Here is a 20,170-nt window from a genome sequence, read left to right as displayed (position 1 = left end):
GCTTTAATAAGACTCACTGCTGTGCCTCGCCTTAATTGGCTTTTAATTCAGAAGCTTGTGTTATACGTTTGGGGGAAAAGGTCTCACTTTGTAAGGAAGTTGATAAAAGATTATTCATACGATTATAAATGAACTCACATTTGAGTATAATGACGCGTGATGTTGTGGGAGTCCATCTACCGTTGTGTAATGTATGATATTCCTCTGTTTGAAAATGAGTTCGCATCTGCAGGATGCAGAGTTGTCTTTTAAAACATGAACCACAGTATTCATATATCTGGGTCAGTGCTATGTGTTGTTGAAATTCGGTATTTTTAAATGTAACTCGCTGGTTTTTCAGTACTTATATCATGGTCTCTCCAGGGCATATGGAAGTTAAGTCAACAGAAGAACCATTCTTATTGGCAGTCAAAGGTGCTGAAATGTCCATATGTATTAGTCTACTGGCTGGAGTGTGGAAACATTTTGCAGAGGTGGATGCACTCTCTGTCATTTGGATATTTGGCAGAGGCTGGGACTTAAACAGAAAAAGTCCTTTCTTAGCAGATTTCCCAGTTTGGCTCACTGACCACTTCCTGTGCAAGCGCCCACACTTCCTGCTCTGGTGTTGTGAACACAGAGGGGACAAGAGGGCTTTTCTGTTTCGCCCTGCAGTCCACTGAGATAGACAGCAGGGGTGTTTCTCCTTCAGTTAACCTTCTCTTACTGCCACCTTCCTTTTTTATTATGTCAGTGCCTGTGGCGTGGATTATTGGAAAACACTGCTAGAAAAACAACAGGCTTATACAGTTTCCAGAGAGGTTAAGACCCTGCAGTATGTCTAAATGTCCACAAGGGGGAAATGTAGATGTGGCTTTTGACCTCTTAAGTAATTTGTGTACTTGTGCTTGTTCTTTATTCATAAGTAGAATGGTACTCCCAACATGCCAACACGACTCTTCATAAATGTGATATTATCACTCAAATGTAATCTTTATTTTCTTTTATTATGGCCAATTATTTCACAAAGTTCCGTCTGTTAATAGCATTTGCTGTTCCTGTTCGAAAATAAACATGCAGAGGGAATCCGATAACCTCTGCACCACCTATTGGTGCCAGAGCTGATTTAATTAAATCATCACCATTTAATTAAAATAGAATTCCGGGCACTGTATCAGCCTCAAAAATGTTATTTCAGTAGAAGTTCCTTTTTGTCATTCTGATGATACATTACAGTTGTCATCCCTATACCCCCAGTTCTGTTTCCTTTTTAATATATTGTTCATTTTCCCTGTTGTTTAAATGCTTCTGGACCTAAAAGACCCAGTGTTCTTGATCCCTTGTGTGTTGCAGATTTCACATGATTACCGTCAGATTTAGGGTTCATGATTCAAAGTTCCTGTTGGAGGAAGCTAGTATCAGCATTGCAGAACTTGCTTATCCCTGCAACGTGTGTGCAGGTTCATCATCAGCTTTTATTAGCTGAACATTTTTTGTCTGGAGGATGTGGCCTAATGTCTGTGAAATCCTGAATGTTTTTCAACGCTCTTCCAGATTTGTTCTGTTTATTCAGATCCAAAAAGAGACCTGCAAACTGTAAGCATATAGGACCATAGACATGAAAGAGCGGTATTCACCACTGCAGCTTTGCGTGTGGAACCCGCGGTTTGTGGCACAGTGCTGCCTGTCTAACCCGCCAGACTCTTTTCTGCAGTGAGCCGCTGCATCTGTTTCCCCAGTGCTGGAATGCGATCGGGAGAGTTGCAGTGAATGCGAGTCTTTCTCACCTCCAGTCCGGATTACCATAATGCTCTTCTTCTTCTTTTTTTTTTTTGTGCCGGACTTCCAAACCGACCATCCAATGGGTCCCAGCTCCAAGCTCCAGATGGTCCCATGTTGTACTGGCCAGATCCCAGCTAGCACAGACACAGCTCCGTTATGACTCATCCAGCCTCGCCCCCACAGCACACACACACACGTATATACAGTATATACACCTGCAGTCGAATGCAATGTATCGGAATAGATTTATACCTTCAAAGTCCCCGCAGTGAGAGATTGGGTTGTAATAGGCCAGTTCCATTGAGATCAGCAGCCTGCTTATATCTCTTTAGTATTTCTCGTAAGGAAAGGTCTTTTTTTGCCTCTCACCCATGTTGTTCTGCTTTGCTGTAGTGGGTGAAGTGTGCATCAGTTCACAGGGAAACTCTCAACAGGTGGCAAACCACCTCACGGGAGTTTGTACTCATTTATATTCCCAAGCAGACTTGCAGTACCAGGGGAGATGTGAGAGTTCCCTCAGGCAATCGTGGAAGTTTCTCTTTGGTGCAACGGTGCAGCAGTATTACCGTATGCTGTGCTGCCAGAGAGAAGGTTAAATGACTCTTGTGTTCCTCTGCTTGTTTTGGTTGTTTTGGATGGGTATACCTTCCCATGGAACTGAACTTGTCATTGATTTACAGTTTTAGTTCTTTGGGAAGAACCCCTGCTTACCCTTAGCCATGTGAAGGCTTGTCATGGGTTGCATCTATGTGACTCGTAGAGTCTGTACACTGAGGGAATATTAGAAATGGGGCATGACACAAGTTAAATGGCGGGTAATCATCGGAACAAATCAGATTTTTCACATCTTCGCCTGACCGTTGAGGTCAGAGCGTAGCCTCTTCCTACTCAAGGCCTGCAAAGTTGGTGTCGAATGGAGGGTCAACCAGGCATCAAGTCCAGTTTGTCTGTCATTTCACGGGACATAAAACTGCCGTGCTCTTGAGTTTTCTTTTTCCTCTCTCACACTGTTTTCACCGGTCTGAATGTGTAATTGTATGTAATGAGCATTGTGCTGCCTGCCATTCAGAGGTAGATGTACCATGCTGTAGCTCTAATTAGCGTCTCTTTCAGATGCCTGCTGCTGTGGAGAAACCTGTCAGTGTGGGAGTTTTACTCTCGGTCTGCTTACTGTGCCTTGAAAAAGTATTTTCCTGCTTTTTCTCTATTGTTGCATATTTGTCACACTCAGAGGTTTCAGATCTTTAGAGAAATGTGTATTATTAGACAAACGGAAACTGAGTAAACAAAACATATTTTTAAATTTTTATTTCATTTATTTAATGAAAAAAGTTATCAAACATCCATGTTGCCCCTTGTGAAAAAGAATTACCCCCCTTACATTTAATAACTGGTTGCACCACCTTAAGCAGCAATAAGTGCAACTAAATGCTTCCTATAATTTGATGTCAGTCTTTCACATCACTGTGGAGGAATTTTAGCCCACTCTTCTTTACTGAACTGCTTAAATTCGGAACAAGCGAGATAATGGCTCTCACTGTCAGTCCCAGACCCTTAGAAATGGCTTTTTCCAGACCGATATATTTCAACAGCTTTTCTAAACTTTTTTCTTCATCTCTTGGAATTTACTTTGATCATCGCATAGTGTGGTAGTAGAAACTTTCTGGTGACTACTTCACTAGGTTCAATATAAATGAGGTTTAGATTCAACAGGGCTGGCTGCAATCAAGCTTGGCTGTGTTCAATCAGCTGAATCTAATTGTCCATTAAAATTGGTTGATTGAGTAACTATGCTGGCAGTTACTTTTTCACATGGGCATTCGGGCAACTTTTTTCATTAAATAAATGAAATAATAATTTTAATATATATATATATATATATATATATATATATATTAATAATTTTACTCAGTTGCCCTTTATCAAATATTACATTTTGTGTAAAGATCTCAAACCATTCAGTATGACAAATATGAAATAACAGAGGAAATCCGGAAGGGGGAAATGCCGTTTCCCGCCAATGTATGTGCCCAGATGCAATGTGATTTGTGTCATTGGCCTGTTTCTCTGTTCTATTGGAGGACCTGGAGGAGAATTTAGTTACTGACAATCAAATACTTATAAGATTGTTCACACTTAGAAAGCAGTAGTGTACATGAAGTATGGTCTGTGAAAAAGCATTATCTTCTTTGTACAACTGAAGTATGGGCCACTGACTGCATTTATATGCACTGTAACTCAACTTCGACTGTTACAAGATTTGAAATATTTTTAATCAGTTTGTTGGGATCAATTCAGCATTTTGGATTCAGAATTATCATTTAAATTGGATTTACAGGATGTAGAATTAAATTCAGTGGCATGAAAGAAATTGACTAATTTGTTGTACAGCACTGCCTTATTAATTTTCACTAATGTGCCTATGTCAGCTTCCAAAAACATCTGCTACTTATCACCTACCATAAACAATTCTAACACTATTTAAAGTTGTCAAATAGTGTTGGGAAAATATATGCAATTATCATTTCTTTTTCTTTATTCATTGTTTAGGTAATGCAATATTGTAGATAATGTTTTCGTCAGAAATTTAACAAAACTGATATTGAAATGTAGACTACAAGTAATCTTACCTTAATATATCAGCAAACTACTGGGCTTCATAAAAAATATTATTTTAATAGTTGTGATTTAAATAATAATTTTTTTCAGTCATGTTTAAGATCCTTGTAACAATACAAAATGGCATTAAAATTAAAATAAACATTGATAAATGAAATTAGGCAATGAAGTTTCATTGAATTAAATTATGCTTTTTTCATAAAAAATTATAATTCACAATCACACTTTTTAAGAGTTGACACCACCAACCTTGCTATCAACAAGACCAGGTCAAAACCTAGTATATGGCTGGACAGGCCGACCAATGGTGTGCTGTCATAACTCGGCCGACCAATGGTGTAACTTCATCACTCACTCAGTCAGTCACAGACATTCGCGTTTGTAGGGCTGGCCCTGCTGTTGCGGTTCAGCCAAAAATTAAAGACATGACATATTGTCTAACATGTGAAAACAGTGTGAAAACGGTTATGGATTCGTTAGTTATGGATTTCCTGCGGGATTGTGCTTAGAAGATAAAACAAGATGCCTAAACTGTTGTAATTACATTTGATACATAAACTGTGTGATTCTGCAGCTTATGGCTCCTCTAGGATCATCAGTGCAAGCGGCAACAATGAGAAGATTTAAAGTTAGCACTTAGTCAGCGCGAGTGGTGCCAGGTCTGTCTTTAGGGAGCAGCTGTTTCCTTTTCTCGCAGCTTTACAGGCTACTGTGGCAATGGCGACAGCGGGGCTCAGTGCTTAAGAAGCCCCTGCTACGGTCCGCCACTATCGGTGTGATGTATTATTGAGCGGCGCTCACCCCCAATATCTAAAAAAAGATCAATTTTACCCATTCATTGGCTCAGCAAATTGGATTACAGTCTGTAGCGGTTTGTGTTTTCGAGGCACTGTCCTGTTGTGCTTCTGCACCGCAGACTGTCACTAGCGCCGGTTGAGTTGTGTTAAATGTCAGAGGCAATGGCAGGGATGGTGCTAGCTACCTCCTGGTCAGCTGCTGTGGAGGTCAGGTGATTCCCGAACTTTCTGAGCCCTCGACCCGCTTAACAAGTGAGTACATTATCTGTGTGCATGTCGAAATAGCTGTAAAAGGGCAAGTGTGCATTTAGCTCATGTGATTGTCAGTGGTAATTGACTTACATGCAGAAGTTTTGTTCCCCCTCAGGATTCAGATAGCATCCCTCGGAGGGAGGTCGCCCCTTCTCCAGCCCACCTCCTCCCCCGCCCCGCTAGAGTTGTGTCATCCACCTCTGAGGAGGAAGAGGCCTTGACCGAGAAGTTCCTGAAAATCAACTGCAAATACATCACAGATGGCAAGGTGAGCGCACTCGCCCCCTGTTGCCTCAAGAGTGCATAGCAGGGAGTGTTTAGCTTTCAACTGCCAGGGGTGGTGATTGAAAATCTGTTGGACTTTGTTTCCCTCTGGAGTAAACATGCCATTGATGATTTTGGTGTGATCCCTGTACACAGTTTCTCAACCTACTGTAAGCTTCTTTTATTCGCAGAAGAAAGATGAGTCGGGAAAAGGAAACTGCTTTGTCCTGAGCGCATTTTTTTGTCCGTGTTTGAATATACAAAAACTTGTCCATACGGTTCGCACAGATTTTTCTAAGATCTTAACAGATTTCCTGGATCACGCAGTGTTCTTCTAGTCATGTCAGTTGCACGTAAGTATCTTAGTAAGTCACTGTGGTTAAGACCGTCTACTCAATGTCCAATTGTAAATATAAAATGTAGAAATCATGTCAGGATTTTTTTTCATTGTGGACTTCTTTTGAAGTGTAATGTCTCTCAGAAATAAACATGAAAAGCTAGTCAGCACCTATTGTACAACAGAATGAAATTTGAATTGCATATGAAACCGAGCAAGGCAAATGCTTCCATAGGCCAGTGTTGTTGAAACTTTTGAACAATTAAGAAATTACTTGTTTTGATGTAAAGCCTTGTGTCACTTCAGACCAAAAGGAGCTTATTGCGGGAAAGCATACGCTGCTAATCCTCAAAAACAGCTAATCTGTAGTCTCATGATTCTTGCCTTTCTTTGTCGAAATGCAGCTGTGGCGTTTTCCTCCACGTGCGGCACATTGAGAGACGTGAGAATTGAGTCTTCAAGTGTTATTTCAAAGCACTCCATCTAGCCCGAAGAGCAACATCTATAGGGCTGATTTTGTATAGCCTCTTGTCCCGGTTTCCGCATTCCATACCTGATTTGCTCATATTGTGGTCTTAAGCGTGCGGTCATTATATGTGTCTCGTTTGCTACTGTCAGAGCCTCGATGCTCTCAGTGTGCTAGGCGAGGCTTGAGCCCATAGAGTGCTGGAAGCGCGAGTGTGATGTCGCCTCCGCTGTGACACTAATCATCGCAGGTCTATTGTGCAGTTTCTACCCAACGCTCTCACCCTGGTCCATTGACTTGCATATATTTCGTTCATGTCCCGAGACTCATGTATGTAAATTTTTCATATTCCTGCAAGACTCCTTTACCAAAAAAAAAAAGAAGTTGTGTATTTAAAAAGTTGAAATGCCTTTCAAAAGGGTACAACTGCACCATGGCACAATAATATATGTACAGTTGAAAATGAAAACGCATGGGATCTGAACATACGCCCTATGAGCATGGTTCCCAACCCATTAATTCACACTGCCACTCATCCAGGGATAATAGCATAGGTATAAGATGGCTGTGATATCACTTTATTAATAGAAAACAGGTAGGTGCTCCACCAGTTCCTGGGTAACCACTGGAACAATACTGACAGTAATTGGTGGACACTTTCTGGCTATATTTTTCAAAATCCCTCTGGAAATTACCTGTACCTAGCCAGAAAGTGTCCATTGGTCATCGTTGTTCAGTTTCTTATTTATAGCATATTCCATGACTTAATGATCCTCTCTGCTTTCTGTAAGTAAGATGGCCTTCTTATCCCTGCCATTGGGTATCCCTGGTATCATTACTTGTCCAGCAGTAGTGATCATGTACTGATTGTAGTTTGATTGCTGGTGAGCCCCCCTCCCCCTACTGACCTTTATACCATTCTCTCCCCCCAGGGTGCGGTCAGTGGAGTGCTGCTGGTGACGCCCAACAACATCATGTTCGACCCCCACAAGGCGGACCCGCTGGTCCAGGCGCGCGGGTGCGAGGAGTACGGAATCATGTGCCCGCTGGAGGAGGTCACCTCCGCCGCCATGTTCAAGGAGGTCACTGACAGCAAGATCAGGGAGTCCGTTCCCCCGTAAGACGACGCCGAACGCTCTTCCGTGTCCGTCCTTCCCCAGGGCCCCGCCGCCCGCCTCCCCGTGTGGGTCTCTCTCCAGAGCCTTGCTTCCCTGTGTCTGGTCTCTCTCCAGTGCTCCTCGCGGCCATTTGTGGGCTCCACACTACTATCCAGTCGCCTTCATTAAGCCTGTATTAGAGTCTTAAACATCTTAGGGATGACTCTGCTCCATTGTTAAAGAGCAAACTGCAGTCTGTGGCCCTGTAAGCACTGTGAATGCCCACCCGCCTGCACACAGACTCCACCACAGTGCTGGGAGCTGTGTGGAGTAATCATTATTTTGCATAGTTTTGGGTCCTTGCCACCTACACATGATTTATTCTAATTCCTGTTTTGGTGCTGGTATTGACAAGGGAGAAAATGTGAGTTTTGCACTACAATCTGCTTAAGCCTTTTCATGATTTTCTTTGGAGCAGGCCCAGCTTTTGAATGTGGACTGTTGCTTGCCCATTAGAATTGTGCATCTTGTCAAACAAGGTCATACATATAAACTATGAGCAGCACTGGTCAAAATTTTTCTCTCAGTTCACTAGGTTTCACCCCATTTTGTGTAAATCCAATACTAAAGCCCCATTCCAAGTGACCATTGTGCTACCCTTCTGTGTTCACTACCCTGACCCACCCCTTTCCCACAGTGTCTCCAGTAGGGATGTATCCGAATCCAAATACTGTATTTGGGAAAGCACGAATAATGCGATGGAAACAGATATTTCTTCTACCCGAAGTTCCTCGTTATTATTCGGATTCGGGGGAAAAAAAAGTCAGCTCCATGTCGAGTTCTCGTAGCCTCTATCTAACGTTACGTGGGCAGAGAGAGAAAGTATCTGGAACTCCGGCACATAGCAGCTGCCTCATGACGGTGAACCTATCATAAAGCTAGCTGGCATTCAAAAGCTGTTTCAGAGGGTCTTCGAACAACGTTATGTCCACACTGCGCGAACACACCATTTAAAAAGCAAGACAGTGCTAGGGAGATGAATTTGATTGACTTATGGTTTCATGCAGTTTTATTAAATAATGTAATGACAAAAATGTATGGTATACATGGTATAAACTAATTGTATAGTATTAAACGAGAAGGAACAATTTTTTCTTGATATAATCATTGTTTTCATAGAATTAACGACCAGAGGTTTTTGCTTAACAACGGTGCAAATAGAACTACCAACCAGATTTTTTGCATAACGACGGTCCAAATAGAACTACCAACCAGAGTTTTGCTTGACAACGGTAAAATAATATGCCAAAACGCCCACGGAAGAATATTTCACTTTCAGCTGATTAAATCTATAAAAATCAATAAATATAAAAGTAACGATATATAGTCATTGTTGGTAACCCGTTGTATAAGTGGATTAAACCCCTCCGGGCTGTCCCGTTATTGGAAAATAAGCAACCCTCAGCTTCGCCTCAGCCGCATCACCACCCCCATCACGACGGGCTGTCCCGTTGTTGGAAAACCCTCTGAAACGGCTTTTGAACATAGACATATATACTTCTATGGTTTTGATTGCCAGCTAGCTTTATGATAGTGTGACATCCGGGGGCTGTTCCGGCAGGCTGCGCCGGCAGCTCCCAGAATGCACGGCGCGTGGACTTTTGTAAATAGTTCGTGTGGGACTGTAAATTGTAAATATGTGTAAAAAGTGAATGTATCGTGTGTAAATATATGTTCTTGTGCTAGCTCAATTGTGTTTGTTGCTTTTAGTTTAGTTTTATATGTGTTACCCTGAGCGAACCAGCGGTGCTGTACAGGGGCTTCTCTGCTGTTCGCTATGGCAAAGTGCGAATCTGTCTAACTTCCTGTTTTGTTTCTCAGCAAACTTTTATTGAGTTTTGTACTGCCTACGAACAGCTTCCTGATGGAGCATTGTTTCATTACAATAGTTTCAGCCTCACTGGTTACCTAGCCTATATTAACATTTTTGGCTTTAGGTCAGAATGGTCTCACGGCATGCTTGCTGTCCCGGGTGGCTAGCTAGCTAGCTGACCGACTATTGAATTGTCTTCAAAACAGCGGTTACTATAAACGCAATCGTTCACAAAAATACGAATGAAAATGCGTCCCGTAGCTATGAGTTAAATGCGTAACGCCTATTCTGTTGTCCAAATAAGGGACGATTCCGATTTGCGGGATGCGTAAATAAAGCTAGCAACAGTAACTATAAATGTGATTCAACGTTGCCATCAATTGTGAAATTGGACATTGAAGTTGGACATTGAAATCCCCTTTTCAATGTCCAACTTCACAATTGATGGCAACGTTGAATCACATTTCTTGTTACTGTTGCTAGCTTTATTTACGGTTGCCAACCATCCCTCAAATCGGAATCGTCCCTTATTTGGACAGTAGAATAGGCGTTCTGCTTTTAACTCATGGGTACGGGATGCATTTTCATCCGTATGTTTGTGAACGATTGCATTTATAGTAACCGCTGTTTTGAATACAATTCAATAGTTAGCTAGCTAGCTAGCCGGGATATTAAGCATGCCGTGAGACCATTCTGGCCTAAAACCAAGAATTTTACTAGCGAACTGCAGTAACGTTAACACATCAAGAAACGCGTACGCAGCATCATTGGAATTTAAGACTATTCCCTTCAACTGAAGGGGGGGGGTGGGTTCAGACAGTTCATAAAACTTCGTTCAGTTAAAAATAAAAAGAGAGAGAGAGATGAAAAGTACAGTATGAGGATGTGGAAATATATTTCATAATTAATTATATGCCAATATTAAATCAATTTGATGCTTTGAAGGCACAACAATTGCATTGCCAATGAATATTAGGTTAGAAAATACAATATTTGCCCGATTTAATGTGACTTCCGCTATAAACCACGACCACTTCCGGTCTTCTATCCGAATACAGATACACAGACAGATAATTTTGTTAGTTGAACAAATGCAGATACAGATGCAGATAATGACATCTCTGCACACCCCTAGTCTCCAGTAGCAGAGCCTGAATGTTCCTTCCATAGGTAAAGGGCAGGATTGTTACTCAGGTGGAAACAGTGGGGCCTTCCTGTCTGAACGTTGTGGTATGTGTGTCTCTGTAGAGATCTGGAGCCTTTGTCTGCGGGTCGTGACCCCTGCCACCTGAAGAGGATACCGCGGAGCACCACCGACGAGGCAGAGCTGCGGCAGCGGGACACGGGCAACGACAGCACCAGCACTGCCCCCCGCAGCACCGAGGAGTCTCTCTCCGAGGACGTCTTCACCGAGTCCGAGCTCTCCCCCATCCGGGAGGAGCTGATCTCCTCTGACGAGCTCCGGCATGACAAGTCCTCCAACGCCTCCTCCGAGTCCGTGCAGACCATCAACCAGGTCCCGGAGGGTAGGGCCCAGGAGCAGGGCCAAACCGACCCGGCAACAGACGCTCCCCCAGCGACCAGCCAGCTCCCGTCCGCCGGCAGGGACCAGCTGTCGGCCTGCGAGGGAGAGGGGGCCAAGTCGCGTACCACCTCCGAGTCCCAGGGCTCGGACACGGTGGCGGCCGAATCCGCTGGCCAGGAAGGGCTCCCGGAGGGCGAGCCAGCGGGCGGGCGGGGCGCAGACACCATGACGGGCGAGGAGAACGCAACCAAGCCGGGCCAGAGTCAGACTATGCAACATGGCACAGAACTAGAGGAGGACGGGCGGACCACAGACCAGGGCTTGCCTGCCAGGCCAGTGGGGGACCCTGAGGGACAGGAGCCTGTGAGAGGTGAGGAACACTCGAGCTTTGGTCTTTGCCATACCGTTCTACAGAGCTCTAGGTTCTTCAAGCAGAAACGTATTTTACTCAGCCAATGTCTTCTTCATGGAATAATTCATAACTGACTATGTTGCAGAATGTTGACTAATGCAGGCTGATTATTGCTCGGCACTCAAAATTACAGAAGTCCTTCTCGTAAACTTCCATATTTAAAAGGGGGAAGGAAGACGTACAGCAGTGTGGCCTGCCAATAATTTTGGAGGGTTCTGTACTTTTCTGTGACACTTTCAGAATTTTATCTGTTCCATGTTTCGGGACAGTGTTTTCTCAGGCAAAAGTATCCTAATTGAGGGAAGCGTTCATTAAAAATGCTATTTTTAAATTATTTAATATTCATCTTGAGATTGCTTTAATACATTTAGTAACTTTATGAAGACATAACTCACACGCATTGTTGGATTTACATGTGTCACTAACAAAAACACAATTTACAGATGATTTTTAGGTTTTCTAGAACCTTATTCCGAGTTCATTATGGCTAGTAGAGCATTGACTGATTTCAAACTACTTCATTTCTTATCTTTGAAAATGGCTTTAAGGGAGTAATTAAAAACCTTAAGTTGATCATAACCTGTGGAAAGAAAAATGGCTTGGCTTTGTGTAGTTTATCTGCAAAGATCCCGGAATCAAAGTTCCCGGTTGACAAAAGAGAATCTTGGAGAAGGTCTCCACTGTCATACAGTATGTTTTCGATGATCTCTCTTTGGTGCAAACTTGAAGTAAATGGGGGTTCCTTTATCATGTGGGGTAATGGTGGTGCCTCAGAGGCTGATGGGAGAGAGAGAGCTTTGATCTGGAACCTCTGATCTACCTGACTTGCCCTTATCCCCCGGTGTCTTAATGAGCTACCCCTGTCATACATCACAGCCTTAAAGCTTCTGTCCTCGATGGACCCTCGACTTTTCATTCATTAATTTATGTTGCCGTTTGAAGTTGTCTGATAGTCCCAGTGTAACCAAGCTGCTAATTGGAAGGTAATTCTAAAAACCGACTGCACACTTAACCTCAAAGCATTCTAGTTAGGTCAGTCCCGATTTGGATTACACCAACATCAAATATAACAGGAAAATTTCAGACAAAATACCAGTGCCACACAGAATTTAACCTTCCTAAATTTAACATTTAGCTTCCACACATTTCAGTTTTTGACTGCTAAAAAGCATAAGCTTTTCTCATACTTTAGATTGTAAGGATGACTGAGTGATTACTGGGTTCCTCTGTTTCCTGCTCAACCACCTAGTCCTGTTGGAGATGTGTTTTGCTGAGCCCCCCACACTCAGGCTCTTTGACAAAGAAGTAAAAATAGAGTAAAACCAGAATAATTTCTTCACTTTTCCAAATGGGATAACCTGACTTAATTCAGTATTGGAATAAGCTAATCGCAACAGTTCCTTTTTTTCTGTGGTATTCTGAACATGAGTTCTACACAGCACCAGAGTGTAGTAGTCAGTTGAGCAAGGTCAAAGAAGGTATGTATAGTAGAGGAATGCATGTCAATGCCACTAGAACCATCTGGAACCCCTGTGGCTTCATCCCAGTTTCCCTGAGGCACAACATGGCGTGACACTGTCTGAAGAGCAGTGGCGTCTTTTGACTTTCGCAGGGCCACCGGCACTCAAGGAGAAGCGGAGGTACCGGTCACACAAATTCCTGTGCCTGCGGGTGGGCAAGCCCATGAGGAAGACCTTTGTGTCCCACGCCAGTGCCTCCATGCAGCAGTACGCCCAGAGGGACCGGAAGCACGAGTACTGGTTCGCCATCCCGCAGGAGAGGTGAGGCCCCCTGCAAAGTGTGTTATTTAAGGTTGCCACCGCCACCCAGACTTACAGTGGTACTGTAATACTAAATGAAGACAATACATTCTATAATTAAGAATATTTAAAATGATCTCTTTTGAATATTTGAATTCTAATAATAAACATTTGAGTATTTAATAGTAGAATTACTTAGTTTAGGTAAACATTTTAGAACTGCCCTCCTTTGGGAGGGTTCAAGTCTCAGTTACACCCCCTGATTGTGGAGTCATCTCCGGAAAGTGGTGTTTACAAAACTTCTTCATAATTCAATTAAGGCAAATGTGTAAGGTGACCATCAAAGAAAGTGAATTTAACAATGTTGGAATGCATATAAATGTGTGTGATTATTCATGAACATAAATGGGTCATATTCTTGATAAATGCAGTAGTCTACCCTAATTATAAACACTCCAGGATTGATATTTTTTCGGTTACAGACATCTGCGTCTGAATGATAATTTGGAAGTGTCAGCATTATTTTTCATATACCAGAGCAGCATTTCACGAAGGCCCTAGCTGCAGCCAGTATTACATGTGTAGTGAGCGCATTTAATATTTTCTCCCTTGCACAGTTAATTAATCTAAAATGTCTGAACAACATAATTCAATTAGAGGTCAGTTTGTAAACTCGCTCCTTCTTCAAATGGAAATAAATTGGATCTGTTGTCTTTATCAGCACTGTGCCAAGGCAACCATACAGTGCTGCCTTTGTCCTATTTTAATGGAGGGGGAAGAACACAAATTAGAACTCAAGCATCATTTTCTGTTTGGCTGGGTTTTTTTTTTTTTTTTTTCCTTCTCTAGCTCTCGGGCATTTGGAATAACATGCTGGTATGTGTGTGCATGCATGTGTGGGTGTGTGGTTGCATGCGTGTGTAAGTATATGCAAACATAAATCTGTACCATTGTAAGGCCTATGGCATGCTGAATTTCTGTAGGGCTAGTCAGACTAATTCTGTTGCATGACCCAATTGAGTGACAACATGAGAGATGTGCCTGAAGTATCATGACAATTGTGAAGATGGATTGGAGAAATAAACATTCAGTTGGGATGGCAGGTATGCCGTCCACCAAGTTACGGCTTAACAGGGCATGCCCCATACCTATACAGCAATATTTGGGGTTTCCCTCAGAAATAACCACAATGACCGCAGACTCTCTGCCATGAACTACTTTACCTTCTGACCTCATTTAAGCTCATAGAATTCAGCTTTCACGTCCACACAGTAAAACCCCGAACATGGGTTATTTATTGTTTTCTCATTCTTTTTCCTGCTGATTTAATCATCACTAATGCTCCAGTCCCACACTCAATAATTCTCCCCATTGGACATTTAGCTACATGTTCTGCCAATAACAACATCTGATAAAAGTAGCCAATTGGAGGATACTGTGATACACAGGTAAAATAGACCTGGTGCCTGCCCTAAACCAGTAGGCTACCTTGCTTCAAATAAAGAGCAAACAGTGACATTAAAGAGCATCTTTTTTATTGCAAAGGCAAGTCCTAGTGTTTGAATCCTATTGGGTATAATACAGCCCCATTTTAGACAGTGACTCAGACAGCTATGTGACTACAAGGTAGGCCCTAAAACCTTGGACTACTATTGCAGGCTTCACCAGGCCAGGGGCTTGTTCTGTGGGCGCCCATTAATCAATTAATAATGATTAACTGATAAGCTTCTTCTGCCATATGGCCTATAAAAAGAATGTCCCAAAATAGGCCTACCAATTAATAGGTTGTATATATCAGGTTTTATTAAGACTCAAACAATCATTAAAACTCTTTGCGTTGTGTATTAAGGCCTTAACGGCAAGAAACAAAATTATACAAACACTGATTCACGGACTGGGAAAGGAGGGACCATTTATTTTTTTATTAGCCTACAGGCTGGCGAGTTGTAATGAATGACTTAAAGATAGTGCTTTGTATGCGTGAGTAACTTGGCATTTTTGTGCGTTGAAAATGTTTTTTGTTGAGATTCAGTTTACAAGATGTGCCTCAGGGCCAAGTTAGAAAATGTCTGTGACTCAGCCTCATATGAACCATGCTTTGCTGGTGTGTCTGTTGTGGATTTTTAGGAGAAATAAAGGAGGAGAAATAGATTCAGGAGAAATAAAGCTTCCTAATATGCAACATTATAACATTTGCATAAGCCATTTAGAATTGTATCCATCCCAGTTGGGAATGAATACTACATTTCGGGGCAGTTATTAAAGGTCACAATTGCAAATTATCTATTCACTACACTATTTGGTGGTCCATGACAACAAATTTAAGGGAAATTAAAATAGACAATTATGCTTTTATATTATTTTTTTAAATTCCATTAAACAGTAGTCCACCCACACTATGAATTGTGTATCTTTTATTAAAAGGTCAGGCGCGATATTACTGTGAAAAAGTGTCCAATGGGAGGCCACACACATTTACAATTCAAAAACAAGAGAGAAATCCACATTTGCATTGAGAGTGTCTGTGGAATTTTCCATCTGATTCCGCAGCCCTAGCACAGCGGTGTTGGCTGTGTGGACCGAACACTCGCACCTCTCTCTAACCTGCTGTGTTCGCACACCTGCAGGTCAGACCACCTGTACATGTTCTTCATCCAGTGGAGCCCCGATATGTTTGGAGAAGGAATGGGAGGTCTAGGCCGGGAGCCCGGATTCACTGTGGTCAAGAAGAATGAGGAGTCGGAGAAAGGGGAGGAGGACCTGCCAGTCACGGACATCACAGCCAAGGAGTGGGAGGTAAAGCCTTGGGGGGAATTGTTTCCTCTCTCATCTTCTTAAAAACCACTACATCAGCTCGCTTATTGCTGTATGTTTATTGAACGTGTTCCACTGTTTTATGTAGCCGCCAGTGTGTTTAACACTGACATGATTTATAAGTGCATTAATGAAGCGGTCTTAACCCAGTGAAAATTTTTGTTATGTACTGTGTCTCATCTTTTTATTTTACTGCATTGTGGTGGAGTTTTTGTAGCTTTTGTATGAGGTTTACAGTAACTTTGATTTACTGTGCAGTTTTAGCTTTCCTGTCACTTTTAAACTTTATTCACAGCTAAGTGGCAGCTTCTCATTTTATAGAAGCAGAACTGTTTACAATAGAAATAAAATACATTTATGCATATCAATGTAATATGTTGAGTCAATGCTTGCCTTTCGTTGCTTTTCAGTGTCAATTAAATTTCTTGTTTTAGTGTGTTTTTTTATTTCTTGGAAGATAAACTCTTCAGGGGGTGCCCTTGAGTGGTATGTAATAATTCCTATGTCAAATGGGAAATAAAGCACACATTGTTAAAATGTATGCTGATTGCACAAGTCAACCTTCCTGTGTACGTAGTGGTAATGGAGGGCAAAAAAGCTTATATCAACAGGACCCTTATTAAACACGGCCATTACTTTCAAAAAGAATGCTAAGCCTTATGGGCTTATTTTACTTCCAATAAGTTCTGTTCACAGTTGCATCACTATTGCAAAGAGCCAAGTCATATACTTGCTTCCTGACAAAAAAAATTAAAAATAAATAAATAAAATACTTGCTTCCTGACTCAGTGAATGTTTCTGAACGTTGTTGTTGAGTTTCTGTTGCTGAGCTGCATGACAGAGATAAACATCTGTAAGACCAATAAATAACTAGTTTATGGGTTTGTGGATCATCATTGATAGAGGAACATATTTTTTTAAATGATTTATCTTAAAACAATTTCTGCACAACAGTGGACAACCACAAATTGTGTGCTTTGTTTAAATGTGGTTGCAATGGGTGTGAACTAAGCTTGCCAAAGAATGCAAGTGTGGGTTATCAAGCAGGCCCAAATTATCATTTATGTTATAGATGCTTCTGATGAATTCTTAAAGGTCTTGTCAAGTACATTTTTATTAAAAATTTTCATTTCTAGTTAGCTGATATATTATGCCATGAAAACTATTTTACCACCTTTGTCACCCAGCGTTCTTTTCCACATCCTGCTAATGAGTATTAAAGACTACAATTCAATACCCATTTCCTTTTTGCTTGGCACCCAGTATCTGTGGTATCGAGACGGCTGTAACTGTGGGATGCGTCATCCTACATGTATCACGATTAGCTCATCCCCCACGAGCCGTCTAGGCTTGCACGCAGCTTCTAGTCCACTCTGACAGGCGGCCAAAAGTTGGACATACGAGCCTTCCACAGAAACAGTTATATGAAATTGATACACAATATGAAGAAACTGATACGCAGGGCCCATGGTTTAGATTTAAATATTAATGTAAATGAACGATATAGGAAACATTGTACAGATTTGTTTGGACCGGAAGGAACGACATGATCTTGTGATTTAAATAACTGAAAGGCACCTTTCAGTACGCATTCTCGCGTCCCAATTTGCCTTTGTCCGCTCCAGCAGTCTCGCTTACATTAGTCTGTTATATATTAACCTGAACGTTTGCTCGTCAGAATTTTATTATTATTGTTATTATTACTATTGTTGTTGTTGCATAAGTGTTTGTGAGTGTAGCCTACATCTAGAATGTTTGTTGCCAAGTTTTCCAGCTAACTCGTGAGTTATCTTGACTTCTATTTAAATGTGCTGATGAGCTCAAACGTAAGTCACACAGGCGACGAATTGGCGTTGAATTCACTCATGCCTAGCGATCCAATTGGCTTCCCACAGAGCCGAACAGTGCGTTGCGAGGAGCCGAAGGGACTCCCGTCTGTTGCTAGCTAACGTTGGCTATTTACCTTCGCCGCTCAACCCCCGTAGTGACTTTGTGGTCGTTTCCTACGGGAGTAATTCAGAAAAGTGGAATGTAGCTTCTTCACACAGGAAAAAAAATGTTTTTATCCAGAAGGGTGAAGGAAGGAAAACAACTGATACCTAAATACTCCTATGCAGTGGTTGGTAATACTCTTAATGTTATTGTTGTGGAGTCTGCACGTACTACCTCGGCCGTTATTGCTTGTTTTGTGATGTAAAGCGCCTGGCGTCTGTTTAACGTCACAGTTTGCGTAACTAACTTTTCCTCTGTGGTCATGTCGATAAAGTAACTCAGTCGTGTGTGGTACTAGGGCACTTTTGATTTCAGAATTGCTATCACGAAAACACGCAGCTAACCACTTAAACTGTTAGACTTGTTGCTCAATTCTATGTAGTTATGGAAAGTTAGCGCGGAGTTTTAAAGTTCCCAGTTTCAGGAAGGCAACTGTAGCCTCTATAATTAACAAACTGGGTGTCGTGAAAGTGCATCTATCTGCATGTGGCTGATATGGAAATGCAAGTCACGTCGGACTTGTGTGATACTTTAAATATCTAACTTTAAACGCCCACTGGATCTCTAACAGCGAGAGTTGGCTGTTCGTATATGACCGTTTTTAAGTTGGAAATGTAGTGCTGGAAAGGGAGGCGCGGCTATGAACAATTGTAGCTATACGTAGTCTAATTTAGTGTAGCATTTGGATCTTGTATGACTCTAGTAGTAGCATATTCTGTAGATTTGGACAGTCGGGACTGGCTAATCACTCAACATCGCATATCAAATTGTCTAAATGATTGTTGTTTTGGAATACTTTATGCTGTGTAAGACTTTTAGCTTGATTTATAGCTTAAAGATACAAAATTTTTAAACATAATTTTTATGTTAATATAGTATGTAGCCTTAGTCTTAAAACTAAAATACAGGTAGGCCTACTGTCTAGCTTCATCAACAAGTCTTCAAAATAATCAAAAAATCTATTGCACTGCTCTGTAGTAGGCTGCATTCAGGCTTACATTTTAGATTTTACAGACAAGCTCTTTTCACCAACTTATTAAAGCAAATTTCCTGTGGGCTCAAGTGTCTCTATGTATGTATGAAAACATTTTTTTCGTATTTTACTAATTTAGTCATAGGGCTGGCTCTTGGACTACTGGAGGGCCTAGGCAAATCTTTCTTTGGAGCCCCCCCCCCCCCTTTTTGAGTTATTATGCAGGGGGTGGCAATTGCAGGCCGGCTCTGGTCAGTCACAAAGTAGTCAGGGTTCCTCAGTCTAAATTGTGTAACGTGTAAGGAGAGTTTGTTCTTCGAGTAGTGCCGAATTAACTTTTGTACTACTAATACAGCTGAATAGATTTAGCCATAGCCATGGACTAGGCAACAAAAGTATGTGTGAATGGGCTCAAGTCTGGTCTGAGCACTGTATGGCGTTGATATCCTTTTTTTTCTTGTAACTTAGCCTAAATAATTATTTTACAGTGCTGTGGTCTCCCCCCCCCCCCCCCCCCCCCCCCAATATGCAGCAAGAATGAAGTAGGAGAGTTATGACATTATTGAAACTGAGTCCTGTACTCTGTGTTGGTGTTAGCCTGTGAGAAGGTTAATGTTGTGATTACACCTTTCTGTTTTTTGTTCTCTGGTTTGTGGTATGTGCACACAATAGTGTCCTCATGTTGTTCTGTACAGTAGGTCACATGTAGCTGTTTAAATGGCCCTTGGTCAAGTGTTTTTTTTTTTTTTCAACCCTACTTAAGTGTCATGCTCTCTTCAATGGAGTGTTCTAATGCGATTGGTGAAGCTTAGAAGAATCCTGTTAAATTCAGTAGGTTCGGCCCCTGTCAGTGTACTGTGCTTATAGGTTGTGCCAGAACCCAAAATGGATCCCATGGCTGGACGGGATGTGGCCGATGCCAGAACTGACTGTGGCCATGTGTCTAGCACCCACAGTCTGCACTGGCATAGTTCAGTACAATATGACAGACTGGAAATATCTTGCAAAGTGTATGAAGTAAAATGAAATCATACTGACATGGGAACATGTGGTTTTGAAACAGACGCAACATTTTAACTACGGGTTAATGTGCAATACGTTTTCATGGCTGTATTGTATTTGAATAACTCGATTGGAGATGGACTCCGTTAAGTCTGTGGACATCCTTCATCAGGCTTTGCACTGAAACAATGGATCAGTCAGGCTGTTGTTTGGTCCTGTGAACTGT

The 20,170-nt window shown here is 41.8% G+C and overlaps 1 protein-coding gene across 4 annotated transcripts in view; it reads left to right on the top strand.

The window, feature by feature from the left end:
- Window positions 1–20,170, top strand: part of LOC118232716 (oxidation resistance protein 1-like) — a 105,492-nt gene that overhangs the window by 78,879 nt on the left and 6,443 nt on the right. For 3 of the 4 annotated variants that reach the window (XM_035427770.1, XM_035427772.1, XM_035427771.1), the window contains 5 exons: window positions 5,545–5,697; window positions 7,429–7,613; window positions 10,715–11,361; window positions 13,016–13,184; window positions 15,791–15,959. In XM_035427770.1, the coding sequence (XP_035283661.1) occupies window positions 5,545–5,697; window positions 7,429–7,613; window positions 10,715–11,361; window positions 13,016–13,184; window positions 15,791–15,959 (1,323 nt within the window). Of the gene's footprint in view, window positions 1–5,544; window positions 5,698–7,428; window positions 7,614–10,714; window positions 11,362–13,015; window positions 13,185–15,790; window positions 15,960–16,205; window positions 18,097–20,170 lie in introns of those variants that run through there. The other variant, XM_035427773.1, reaches the window with a different exon arrangement.

Source organism: Anguilla anguilla, chromosome 8, assembly GCF_013347855.1.
Source record: "Anguilla anguilla isolate fAngAng1 chromosome 8, fAngAng1.pri, whole genome shotgun sequence".
Lineage (NCBI taxonomy): Eukaryota > Metazoa > Chordata > Actinopteri > Anguilliformes > Anguillidae > Anguilla > Anguilla anguilla.
The sequence above is the reverse complement of the archived record's forward strand: the minus strand, read 5'-3'. Positions and strand labels throughout refer to the sequence as shown.